General features: G+C 46.5%; 1 protein-coding gene across 1 annotated transcript; it reads left to right on the top strand.

Annotated features, from left to right (window-relative positions):
- Window positions 1-9,942: 9,942 nt before the first annotated feature.
- Window positions 9,943-13,769, top strand: Figla (folliculogenesis specific bHLH transcription factor). Its single transcript, XM_027428534.2, has 3 exons — window positions 9,943-10,158; window positions 11,818-11,970; window positions 13,524-13,769. Exons 1-3 carry the CDS (start codon window positions 9,943-9,945, stop codon window positions 13,767-13,769), a joined length of 615 nt encoding a protein of 204 aa, XP_027284335.1.
- Window positions 13,770-14,069: the final 300 nt, after the last annotated feature.

Raw genomic sequence — 14,069 nt, forward strand, 5'->3', positions numbered from 1 at the left:
AAGACCATTCTGTTTGCAGGAACAACTGGGGCTGCTCACCCTAGGCTAGATCCATGTAAGCAAATCTGACCTCCCTGAGGGTGGGCCTCCTCTTCTCCATCTCTTAGAAGCACACTGGCCAAGTCTTTCTCTTAGCAGAGTCAAGCCATTCCATGTCTTTGGTGTCTGAGCACACATGACTGCTTGTGTCTCAATGCTGAGGGCTTTAAAACATTTCTAATCTTCATCTGTTATTAAAAGCAATTCTTCAGCATTCCAGTTCCCACTGAGGTTAGGTAGGGTAAAGGATAGCTGTCATAGGACAGACACAGACATGTGCCTAAAAGCTGTATATATGAAGCGTTTAAATAAGCCAAGAGAGTTCATTCTGGTGATTGCATTTTTTTCCTTCAGAGAGCAGCACTTGGCTTTGTGCACACCCAAGAGCTCCTCCATCATCTTTTCAAGTGTTTGCACACGCTGTGCATGCTTAGGATGATCTTCAAGGAAACGCAGCTCCTCCCTGAGAGTGCTTCTGGGTGTTTTCCTTGTTTCAAGGCCTGAAACTCACAGAACAAGCTGCTGTCTTGGGGTGTGACAGCTTTAGCCACAATCAGGTGGTTTATTTCTGTTTTTGGAGAGATCACAGACACTTGAACTCAGATCTCGCCAAGTGCTGACCTGGGAGGCAGGCTCCTGTGCCTTCATCCTTTTCTGTTCCCTTGTATAAATCACTACTGTTTGCATGTTGTTCCTGGGGACACAATGGGAGATCACACAGAAAGTGAGCACCTGTTCATATCAGGCAGCATGCCTTATATTCTTCAGGAGGTGAATACAGAGCACAGTGGGGTTCAGAGGAAGAGAGGGCACACCTGAGGTGACTTATGGAGGTTGGAAAGAGGGACCCCAGGGGAGTCTCCTGGGGGAGTGGTCAGCATTGGCCAGGTACGCTGTGCTCTTGCCATGGAGCAGTCCTCCTGGCTGGGATTTGTGGGTGGCATCAGGAAAAGGTGGCAGAGATAGATGTGTCTACATGGCCCATCAGAACTGTGGTCTCCTTCCATGGGCAGGAAGAACAGCAGTGCTTTTGAGGGAAGGTTATTTGTGCAGAACAATAATGTGACCAGAACAGACTCCAAAAGTTAAAATGAAGGATTGCAAGGCTGGTTGAAATGGGGGTGTTTCAGGTAAGGTTTGGGGGCTGCTAACGATGATGAGAGGATGATGGCTGTGTGTAGGAATGTGGGATTTCAGAGATCCAGGGAATGAGGACTAGAGGTTGATGGGTCTGGGACAGGGCAGTCTTGGAGTTGCTCTCATGGGGATGGCAGTGATCCTCTCATAAGCATGAGCAGGGCGTCTAGAGGAGGACTGACTTTGGAAGGGCGGTTCAGTGGTGGCATGTGGAATTTAGGGCACTTGTGAGACATTAGGTCTGTGGGGCCATTGCTGGCAGTTGGAAGGAGGGGAAGCCAGGCAAAGGCAGAGGCGGGACAGAAGAGACCTTGCATCCCCTTCGTGGTGTTATCATCAAAGAAGGCATCATGGGAGGAATCCCAATGACTTTGCATTTTTATCATTTTTGCAACTGGACATTGCAAACTAACAACGTATGGTTTTAGGAAATATTGTTCTGCCCATGAAGACTGTTCCATCCATATAAATCTGGCACACTTCTCTTCCCTATACATACTGATATAGAAGAAATCAAGACCACGATTGCAGCCAGGATGTAGGGATGATTACTGATTGCCTTTCCACAACGAAGGCAAGAAAGACTATATCTGGAGTCTGGATATCCTTTAGGGCGCCTCTTGGTGCTGTCATATTGTAGTGGATTGAAAGAAAACGGCCCCCAAAGGGAGTGACACTATTAGGAGGTGTGGCTTTGTTGTGACCTTGTTAGAGGAAGTGGGTCATTGTGGGGGTGAACTTTGAGGTTCCCTATGCTCAGGATACCATCCAGTGTTTCAGTTGCCTGCAAGATGTAAAACTCTCAACTACTCATACATCACATCTGCCTTCATACTTGTCACGATGATAATGGACTGAACCTCTGAAACGTAAGAGAGCCACACCAATTACACTTTTTCTTTGTAAGAGTTGCCATGGTCGTGGTGTCTCTTCATAGCAATAAAAACCCCAAGACACATATCCTGAGATTAAAGTCATTGGGAAACGACAACAACCTATTCCAGGCAGGGTGACAAAGGTCACAAATGTTTCAGGAATGAAGGTATGGGTCACTCCTCCAGGAAAAGAGCCAAGACCTGCTGAGGGCTTGCTGTGGATGGAGGGAATACAGAGTGGGTAGCAGAAGGAGGTAGTTATAAATACCAGCTTGGGCCACTGACCAGGTGCAGAAATGCAAATTATAATGGACTTGAGTGTTTATGCCTTCCTTGGTCAAAGTGTGTTTTACAGATATTTGTGTTTTCTTTCCTCAATTTTTATTATGTCATTTAGTACCAATTAAAAATATATCAGTGGTTTTCTTATTTACCTTGAGATACTGAAAGAATGCCCCTCAAAGGACATGGACCCCTATTTTAAATTTATAATGCATTGCAGTTGTACAAAGTATAGTTATATCATATTAGGCATAATTATGACCTGGTTATTGTTTTCATTTGGAAATTAAGTAGGACATAAGGAGATATGATTGTCAAGTTGACACAGGGTGGACTTGTGGAGGCTATTCTTGGTTGTCAACTTGACTACATTTAAATGACCTAAAGCCCAAATGGCTAGGCACACCTGTGAGGGATTTTGGAAGACCCAATTCTAATCCAGATCTTTGAGGTGGAAATATACACCCACAACCCAGATCTTTTCATCTGGACCACACCTTCTGCTGGCAGTCTGTACAAAGGACATGGGAGGTGGAAGTTCTCTATTTGCCTGCTCCATCTTGCTCTTGATAGCAAACCCATTCCTTTACAAGCATTAGAGCCTAATTTTTCAAGATTCTGGTGTGCACTGAAGACCACCTGAGATATTAAGCCTTGTGGACTGAATAACAACTGGATTCTTGGACCTTCTGTTAGACTAGCTGGACCACAGCCAGAAAGCTATTCTAATAAATCAATTTAGATAGACAGATAGACATATAGATTCTTTCTATAGAATCTGTTCTAAAGTACCTAGACTAATACAGTGTGTGTGTGTGTGTGTGTGTGTGTGTGTGTGTGTGTGTGTGTGTGTATGCTCGCGCATGCTTGGGTGCTCATTTGTGTCCCACCCCTGGATAAGTTCAGAATGTCAGCATTAAAATAGGAAAAATTGCTCTATTTATGTCTGCCTTAGAACCTAAACCAATTTCATAAATGTTCTTAAAGTTTTCTTCCTCACACTTCTAATTTTCAATGAAACCTCAGTAGCAAACACCGTTTTTACTCAGAGTACTATCCTATTTATGTTTCACCCAGAACGATATTAGCATAAATTTAATTTATTCCTTATGTTACAGTTTGGTCATTGGAATGATGTCTTTTCCTACAGTTACATGAAAGTAGACCACACTGATCTGTGAGCTTCATTTCTGGTTAGTAAAGTACCATCACCCACCCGCTTTACTATAAGAAGGGCAAATGGAGAGTGGCCTGGTTGAGAACTGGCATTTTACATGGGGAATTTAGATTTCTGAAAGAATCCTGGGTTAACTTTCACTTACCTTTCCAAAGGAACTTTGAAATCAGCAAAATGGGTCCCAGGTGTCTGCTATGTCCTGGACATAGTCTTTCTACCTGTGACAAAGGACTGTGGTTATTCAGATTGCATGTTCCCAGTGTTCTCTTCATCGATTGAAGGCCTATTTATGAGAGAGAGCCAAACCCACATGGCATGTCTTTCTCTCTGCTCTGCCTTTCGCCTCTCAACATATACACCTCCTCCCAATAACCACCTCTACTTTCCTTCTTCCTGTTTCCATATCTTGAAATAGATACAAGGCACAATAAGCAATACCCCAAACTAGGCATGGACAGAACTTCTGTATCCCTGATAAAACTCAGCCTGGCTTCACTAAGGTGATGTAGTGGACATGAGTTCAGAAGGGGGACTATGTCAGAGGAAGAAAGAGTCTAAAAGTAGGGGAGGGGGCAACGAGGGACACTGCTGGGATGCAAGCAAGGCAAGTAGTATTTCCAGCCTGTGGATTGTAAATTTAAGTATATATAATACACACACATACATATATACAAATACACAAATATATGACATGCATGTACAAGGTGAATGAATCAGGGGGAGGAAATCAGTGGGAGGTGCAAAGGATAAAGAAGAATAGTGGGAGAGTGAACTTGAGCAAAGTGTAATGATAACGTGCATGAAAATACAAGGAAACCTGAATGAAAACATTATATAAGAAAGAATACATACACCCTCGGCTGAAAACGCTCAAACTAAATACTGTCACTACACAGTGGTTTTAGTCTCCACAAAATTGACAAACTCCATCAGTAGAAAGCCCCGAGTTTTTATAGGAATAGATAACCGGAACTTCAGTCATGGCAGGGGTCAGTGTGGAAAGTGAGAGATAAGCTGGTTTCTCACCGAGTATACTTGAAGCACAGAGCATGAGGACTGGGTGACAAGGTCCAGGCTGGAGTCACAGAGGAGCCTGGATCAGTAGAACCTGGTGTCACAGGCCATGGCAAGGAGTTGACTTTTCATTTAAAAACTTTTAATCTATTTGGGCTGTCGCCCCGCTCTATTTCAGCTTTTATGAATTCACGATATTTAGGGTTTCCTGTGTAGACAATGCCGTGGAGGAATGAGAGTAGATAATTAGATCTGCACTGGGACCCTGAAGCCTCGAGGGAAGCTGCCAGGCTATAAGGATATCCAGGAGGTACAACGCAGGACTTAACTGAGGTCTGGGGAGGGGACAGGACAGTCGTGTTGTGCCTGCCTCTAGGGACTGCTCACTGGTGAAGCTAAAAGGAAGAGCTAACTGAAGTCTGGGATAGCGGCTTTAGTATTGCGTGTTTGTGGACCTGAAACTAAGGACTTGCTGGATTCTGGGATGGGAAGAGTCCAGTCTGGCCACGCCTGGCTTCAGCGACTCCTTATTTGTGAAGCTACAACCACGGGCTTTTGAAATTTGGGAAAGGGAGCAGACAGTCTCAAGAAGGGGGTCGCCAACACCTGCGAGCCAGGTCGCAAAACCTTCCAAGAGGCAATGATAGCGGAAACTCCCTCAAGTGACTCTTCCGGCTTTCAGTATCCTTGAAGTGACAGAACATCCCCAGCTGGTACCTAGGGCTGGGTGTCTTCAACTCAGTCCGGACCCCTCACACCTTCAGCGCCCGAATAACGACCTGCGGACAGCTGGTCGCGAGCCTTGCTGGTGCGCGTGCGCACTGGCTTGCAGGGAAGCCGCTGAAAAGCAGAGGCAGAAGAGCTTCTCTTTCCGGCAGGCTTTTGTCGCCGCAGCGCCCTCTGCAGCTCGAGACAGGTAGTGCAGATATAGTAGGTGGCGCTCCCACCTGCAGAACTCCAGTTCTGCAGACCAGGAAGAAAAGTTCAATGCCCCCCCCACACTGCCTCTCATGCCTCTGTGTTCCTTATGTACATTGTGTACACTGTTCGTAGTAGTTAGTTTCACACTCGTATAGTCTCTTTCTGAACAAAAGTAAGCACTATACATTTACAACATGTCCCCAAATGACGTGCACAGATATATTTATATCCATTCTTGTTATAAAAGTCTCAGAGATGTCGGCAGATTATAGTCAATATAACTAAAATGACACCATTTATTTAACTGTCCCAGTCCTGTGTGGGATGTGTTTGTGCTGGGTTTACAGAAAATGCCTTGCCTTGAACCTCACCAGATGTGAAGATGTTAATGTTTCTAACAATCCCATAGAATTGCCAAAGATGGTTATCAGCCCACTCTTCTTTTGAGAGCTAGTTTTACTGTTCTCACAGACCCAGCACCATGATAGCTGTGCACAGCATGGCCCTTATGTTCTAGTAAACACCAGAGAGGACAGAGAACGGAACTCAAGGGCAAGATTTTCTCAGCATTGAGCAGAGGGTCCTGTGTCTCCCAAGAAATCTCTAAATTCACCTACTCGTGGAACCACATGACAGGACATCCGACATCAGAGCAGTGGATTAAGTCCCAGGGTGGCCACTAATAAAATGTTTCACCTTAGTTTATAACTTCTGGAGGTAGCTTACATCCACTCACGGTAATATTCACTGCATAAGCTGAAGGAAAACTCAGAATTATTTTTGAATCAGTGAATGAATGGTCTGGTTGTTAGTTAAACTTTTTTGTGATAGTTATATATTAGTCAAATTTAAATCCACATGTGTTTATAATAATGAAAATTCTCCCATAATGAAAAACAGATCAATATCAGTATATTACTAATTTGAAAGGTAAAAGCCATAAGTGAACAGAAGACAGTTTGTTTATGATTGAAAAGATTGTAAACATGAATTAGGCACATTCCAAAGTGACATTAACCTATGAAATAGTCCTTTGGAAATGACAGAAAGTAGTATGTGGCCTCAAGAAGAAATGGTATGAATGCCTATAGGCACAATAATACGCAAATGTGACATAAATCTACCAGAAATCACAAACCCCAAATGTACCTTTTACTTGAGATCTGCCAGAATGCACAAATTTGAAAACACACTCATTCTAAATTGACCCAAGAACATGCAGGTTTTGAGACTGAGATAGAAAAATTGATCATAAAATACTTTCAAATGGGTTTGAAGGAAACATCAAAACAGTAATTCCCTTTGATGAAGATGGATTCATCCCAGAGGTGCTATTTCAGTATACCCAAGCCAATGGACATAATCAAAGAAATAAACCCAAGGATAGAAATCACATCTCAGTTCAGGAACCAAAACTTTTGATAAAATTCAGTGTGCCTTTTTTTTTTTTATGGAGTCTGTGACCACTGGGAAAAGACCATAGGCCCAATCCAACTATAACTAGAGGATTTATTGATTATCTGCTAGCAGGATGATGTCTCTGAAGCAAACTTGAGCTTACTGTGAGAAGAGGTTTAAGGAAAGGGATTGTAAAGGCGAAAACCACAGGAAGAGCTTCGATATCCACACAAACAAACAAACAAAAAACAGGCCCTGCTCTGCCATGCAAAGTGATCAAGGCAACCCAAAACAATCCTTGGGTTTCTGTCTAAGCAAGCCATAGCAGCCGTAAAAGAAGTTAGCCATATCATAACAGGTAGATGGTCAAGGTTGTACACTTCTGGGTTGGGGAATTCACTGAGTCCAGGGTTACCAGGAACTTATCTTCCAGGGACTGGAGTCAGAGAAAAATGGCTAGTGTTTCCTTTGGAAAGTTTTGTGTGGACTTTGAAGGAGGAAAAATGTATAAAATGGCAGCCTTCTCAAATAAAATAATTCTTTGGAAAAAACCCCTGCCACCATGGAACCATAGTGTTGACTCTGCACACAGGAATCCCCACTGTGCCCTCCTGATTACACCAAGAACAGGAAAGTTAGGGATTTACTAACTGGGCACACCTGACCCCAAGTGTGAAACGCATGCAATGCAGATCCAGAGCCTGAGGCCATTAAGGAAAGAGTTCAGTTAATATGTGTAGATGATATAGTATAAAGGAAAAGGAGTTAGACACTTTTCCTTTTGGGAGTGTATGAGGGGAACAGACCCATACAACTTCACCCCATTACCATTTGGAGGTGTGCACAGCTATGGGTGTGGAGGTCAGAGGACAAACTCGGGTGTTGATTTTCAGGCACAGTCCACATTTTGAGAAACGGTCTCTTGGTGGCCTGTAACTTTGACATATGAGCAAAGCTTAGTGTGGTGCCTGACTTTCCCGTGGATTTCCCAGTTGAAAATCCAAACTGATGTCTCCAGGCTCCTGAGGTTGAGCACTTTGCTGACTGAGCTTTCTTCTCCTCAGTTTCCTATTTATCGCCTTTTGAGCCTCCCAGAGTCCTGCCTTTCTCACAGTCTTCCTTCCTAGACCTCCTACAGATTCCAGGACTGGAGATCAAGGCCCTCCTCAGGCTGTTCATATGTGCCTTACATCACACATCTAAAAGGGTCACCTGAACTGAGTCACGCCCCTCAGCAATGGCTTTCCCAGCCCCGAGAGCCTTCTGCACATGTGCTCTGCCACCTCCTGCCTGGGCCCTCTCCATCTGTCTGGACAGTAGCAGAACTCCTGCATTGTCTGGTTTAGAAACCGTCTTTGCTATCAGAGCTTCAATTTGGGCTGGGAATGGAACCTAGGACTTCACCCGTACTCGGCTAGCATTTTGTCTGTGTTACTTTTTGGCAGCTTCATTTTAAGTGTTTTCACAGAATGTCAATGTGTGTCTGTGTCTGTGTCAGTGTGTACACATCTGCACGCATGCAGGAACTCAGGCCCATGAGATCAGAACTTTGGGTACGGGCACCTCAGTGTGTATGTGTGTGTGAAAGAAAACAAAACTCCCCAGTGCTGTGACCCAATGTTCACAGTCAGCAAGCACCGGGTGGATATTAGAGAGTACCCTCTGAGGAGTCAGACTGCTCAGGTCCTCGGCATATCGCTCCATGCAGAAGGCAGTGAGGCACTCCTTTCTCCTCTTCACCCTCGGAAATATCATCAAAGTCAAAGTCTCTTGACCATAGACGTCTACTTGTCTCCAATTCCACTCATCTTCACTGGGGCCTGGCATGCAGGAGTTGCAAGGTGAGTCAGGTGAAAGGCTCGTCAACTGTGGTCCTGCCCCTTCATCCTGAATGTGGAGGAGGTAGAGAAAATATAGGATCTGTTGACCCAAAACCTTTGAAGGATGCACTGGCCCCTTCATGGTCCCATCCTTCGCTTTCCCTGTCCTGGAGACCAGTGCCCCAGGTGTTAAGGATATAAGATCTCTTTTTAAAATTTATTTTTATTTAATTAACCTTCTTTTCATTTATTTTACAAACTGACCACAGTTTTGATGGTCGAGTTCTATGTGAGCTCTGTGCCCCTCACATCCTTGCCTGGTCCTCGTGCAGCTCAGGTGTGGCAGGTTAAGGTCCTTCACCACTATCTTCTTGAAGCTGACAACCCTCCACCTGGCCCCATCCTACCTCCACACAGGTGTAAGGCTTTTGGATCAGAAATCTCTGCAGGACCCACCCAGGGCCGACCCTTCACAGGCCCCATCCCTCCTAGTGTTCCCCACGAATCTGCTCTTCCCTGAGCCTCGTGCTCCTCGGTGAACCAGGCATAATCACATAGACCATGACCTTCCATGTGCGATCACCCTTGCTCGTCCACCCGGAGCTCAAGGTATGGCAGGTATAAGGCCTTTTTTCTTTCGTTATTTATTTTGCCTGTGCGTGTATATGTGGGGGTGCATGTGCCAAAGCGCAGGAATGGAAGTCAGAGAGTCCTTAGGAGTTGATTCTTTCCTCCCACCAAGTAGGTAGGTTTCCGGAAGGGAATTCGGAGCCATCGCTCCAGGTTCAGATGTAAAAGGCCCTTTGATTGGAGATTTCCACATGCCAGCCCCATCCTTTCCTGCTGTCACTCTGGCCTTGTAGACCGGGCTGTACGACACTGTCACCATGGCCTCTCAAGGGACTGACTCTTCACCCTCCACCTGGTCTCTGCAGCCCCCACCCTGACTGACCCCTCTTTGTGCAGCTCAAGGAGATGCGACAGGTGTAACGCCTTTTGACCATAACCTGAGCGTGCGGCCCCTCCCTCATCCTCATGCTCTCCCAGGGCGCAGGCCTCGACAAGCCCCTCCCATCCAAGGCTCCGCCCCCACCGCGACCCAGCCTCTCACACTCAGGTGTGAAGTGTGTCAGGGATAAGACCTGTGCCCCATGGGCCTCTGCGCGCCCGCCCCACCCTCGCCTCGTGCCCTCCGCGTGCCCCGCCCTCCGAGGCTTGGCGCACCTGAGGCACAGCAGGTTCAAGGTCCTCGCCAACCCCGTGGCCTTGACGTGCCACCATGGACACAACGTCGCCTGCGTCCCCAGAGCCCTTCCTGGCCGTCCCGCAGGCTGAGGTGCTGCAGGAGCTGCTGCAGGCACAGCTGGGGCCCCTGCCACGGCTGGCGGCCATCTGTAGGCTCAAGCGGCTGCCCTCGGGCAGCTACTCCACCATGGACGACTTGCATCTGGTGCTGGAGCGCAGGCGCGTGGCCAACGCCAAAGAGCGCGAGCGGGTGAGGGTCCAGGGCCACCTCACCCCCCAACCACCATGCCAGTGGGTGTTCAACACCCAACACCTGTGTGCGCCTTCGTGGCCCTCCTGGGTGACATCGTCTCCGCGAGTCTCGGTCACGGTCCCAGTGGCCTGGTTACACTGTGCCTTCCTGCAGCCGTGCCGTTAAGGGCCCGTGGGAGTGACTGACTCATCCGCTGGCCCTCCTGGATGGCGCAGGTCCAGCCCCTTGCCAACTGTGGACCCTGAGCTAGGACAGGTGCTTTACAAGCAGTGCACCCGAGCCTTGGCCTCACAGCCGTAGGTGCAGCTTGGGTACAAAAGGGGTCCTCTAGGCTTTTTCCCTGCCTGGTGCATCCTGGCCTCAAAGGGTGGGTGGGTGGGGGGGGGGGGGCCCTCGTGGAAGTTACTGTTACTTATTAATTTTTTAAACTGTAAAGAGTCATCTGTTTATATCTTGTTTGAGCATTTTGGCTGCACACATGTATGTGCATTGTGTATGTACCTGGTGTCCAAGGAAGTCAGAAAGGAGGGGGTCAGGCTCCCTTGAACTAGAACTACGGGCTGTGTGGCTCCTGGAATTTAACCCAGGTGGTCTGCAAGAACAAGTACTCTTAACTGCTAAGCCATCTCCCCAACCCAAGTTCCTGTTTTGTTTTGTTTTGTTTTCTTTAATTATGCCCGGCAGTGGTGGTGCACACCTTTAGTCTCAGCACTCAGGAGGCAGAGGCAGGCGGACCTCTGTGAGTTCGAGGCCAGCCTGGTCTACAAAGCTACACAGAGAAACACCCCCCAAAAACAAATAAATAAAAATTAAATTATATGTATGTGCACCTGAGTGCAGGGACTGAGCGAGGCCCCTAGTCAGCCAACTGATGTTGGGGCTGGAAACAGAACTCCGGGTCCTCTGCAAGGGCAACACGTGCTCTTAATCTCTGAGCCATCTTTCCAGTCCTCTGAAGCTACTTAAAGGTTTTGTTTGTTCTTGTTTTTGTTGTTGTTATGGGATAGTACATGTGCAAGTGTAGAGGCCAGAGGACAATTTCATGGAGTGGGTGCTCTCCTTCGATCTTTATATGGGATTTGAGGATCAAATTCAGGCTGCCAGGTTTTGTGGCAAGCACTTTAAGCCCTGGAGCCATCTCTTTGGCATACCCCCTCCATAACCTCTCCATAGCTGAATTTATGATGGGCTGTGTTTCGAGCGGCATCTGCTGATAGATTTTAGTATCGCAGGCAAAACTTGGCGCCAAAGAAGTCAGGGGAAGGCTTGGGCTCCTTTGGCTCTGGGTGATCTTTGGGCTTGGCAGTAGCAAAGGTGACCCTGGAGCAGGAACTGAAGAGAGAAAGAGTGAAGCACACCTTCAGGCCTACTATTTACTCCTAAGCTCCTCAGGCAAGCCCTTCAGAAATGAACGCCTGGAAATGCAGTAGGGGAAGGACCATGTGAGCAGAGGATGCCACAGAAGTTGGGGAAAGGATGGAGCAGGATGCCTTTTTCCAGGAGACACTAGAAATATAACCCTGTTTGATTTCAAGGCCACTATATTTTTACACTTTCATTTAGAATAGTAGGAGTCACACACACAGCCCTCTTCTGTGGTTTGGGGAAATGTCTGGGCAAGGTATCAGTGTATCACTGTGGCCTTTTGTTTTCTAGATAAAAAATCTCAACCGGGGCTTTGCCAAGCTGAAGGCTCTGGTGCCATTTCTGCCACAGAGCAGGAAGCCCAGCAAAGTTGACATCCTGAAAGGTGCAACAGAATACATACGGGTACTCGGCTGTGTTTTGGAAGGAGCAAAGGCCTCAGAGGTATAAATGTTTAAACACTTAAAATAAAGCCAGGTGTAGGGGTCTTACACCTAGGAGACTGAGGTGGGAAGACTGCTATGACTTCAAAGCCTTTCTATACTACAGAGGGAGACCTGGTCTCAAAAAAGTTAGTAATTTAGAACAGTAGTAGCCACCATTTTTTGAGCTATTTCTACCTGCCACGTGCCATGCTAGGCAATTTACAGAAAACAGTTAACATTTGTTTTATTTGAACCTCACTTGGAGGAAATCAAAGTCTACATCATGGGCATTTAGATAAGTGTCGGGACTGGCTTTGAAGCCAGGCATGACCATATACCTGTAGCCTCCCTGGCACTGTCTAGGACACCTGCCTGCTGCCTGCTGGTTTTTTAGGAATCTGATAACTGAAGCCCCAGGAGAGGTTCCCATCAGAGTTCTTTGTGGTGGCTGTTTCCTGCCAGATTAGCCACTAGACAGGACAGAAAGGGGTGATATGACTATCTGCTGACCATGCTTTATAAACTATGAGGCACCAGAGTGTCACTAATATCAGAAGGGTCAGTCATCTCAGAAGCACCCTGTAAGCAGGAAGTGGTTCTGGCTGGTTCATGGTCTGTTTCATGGACAGGCCTGAAAGTGGACCTATTACTAGGGAAGTTAAGATAATTCTGAGACAAAGGGCTCTACACTGAAGCCTAAAGCAATGCAAGAGGAAAATCACCAGTAAGGAAAAGGACCAGGAGCACAGCTGTCTTCTGGGAAGGAATATCCCTTGACACCATGGGAGTGGGTTATTCTGTTGTCCACAATGGGCAGAAGTGCAGTGATAATGGTTGTGCACTGTGCTGGCTTTTATTAATGACACAAGCTGGAGTTATCTGAGAGGAGGTACTCTCACTTAAGAAAATGCTTCCATAAGATCAGGTGGTAGGCAAGTCTGAGGGGGCATTTTCTTGACCAATGATTGATGTGGTATGGTTCAGCCCACAGTGGGCTAGTGTTCCCCGGATTTATTAGAAAGCAGGCTGAGCCAGTTAAGCAATAGTCCCCCCATGGCCCTGACTTCCCTCAGTAATGGAGTATGACCCGAGACTTAAAGATGCTCTTCCTCCCCAGGTTGCCTTTGGTTACCATGTTTTATTGTATAGCAATAGAAACCCTAAGAAGGCACACAACAGGTAGCTATCTGAATTTTTATTGGTGTGTTTTGCTTTATGGTTTTTCTTTTTGAGATAGCTTAATTTTGTGATTAATTTAACCTTAATTTTGTCCTGCCTTGGCCTCTGGCATGCTGGGACATCAGGCACAGGCCACCATGACTAATTCTCTTTCTGTGTTAACTGCATAACTGAAGCGCTGCATTCCTTACAAACTATGGGCTCTGCCCATACACAGTGCTAAATGCATTTTTCCATTGCACAGCATTGGAGGTCAGAGAACAGTCTGATGAGCTGCTTTTCTCTTATCCACGAAATGAACCTTCAGATTTAGGAGTTTAGATTATGTTCATTTAAGTCTCAGAATGTCTGACCTGTCATGTTATACTGTTTGACGATCACTATGGTCTCTAGAAACAGGGCCCTGAGGAGCAGACCCACAGCAGCAGATCCTCTGACCCTCACGTACCCTCGACTAGAGAGTTCTTGGGAAACGCTACCCAAGCTACCAGCCATGCAAGTGGCTTGAAGAAGGAAGAGGGCCCTTGGGCATATGGTGGCCATAGTGAGCCATTGTATACCTGTCAGCAGAGCACAGCACCTGTGACTAGGAGTTACTTCATTCATCAAGAGTCTGATGAGAGATTCCTTCTGAAATAGTCACATATAAGGTGAAAAGCTCCAAAAACTTTACTGAAATGGTTATGTTCCATGTAAAACATTATTAAAATGAGATGATCTGGAAAAGGAGTTTGTTTGTCTGGAGATGGTTGTGTTCTCAAATTAATCAATAGTCACACAGGGAAAGGGGCTTCCTCCAGAGCCACACAACCCACATGGAAGGTTTGTTCCTTCTCTTGTTAAAGGTGCGAGCGCTCACTTATACATACACAGTACCCACAGAGACCAGAAGAGGTGCCAGATATCCTTGAGCTAGGATTACTGGTGGTGGTGAGCTGC

This window comes from Cricetulus griseus, chromosome 8, assembly GCF_003668045.3.
Source record: "Cricetulus griseus strain 17A/GY chromosome 8, alternate assembly CriGri-PICRH-1.0, whole genome shotgun sequence".
Classification (NCBI taxonomy): domain Eukaryota; kingdom Metazoa; phylum Chordata; class Mammalia; order Rodentia; family Cricetidae; genus Cricetulus; species Cricetulus griseus.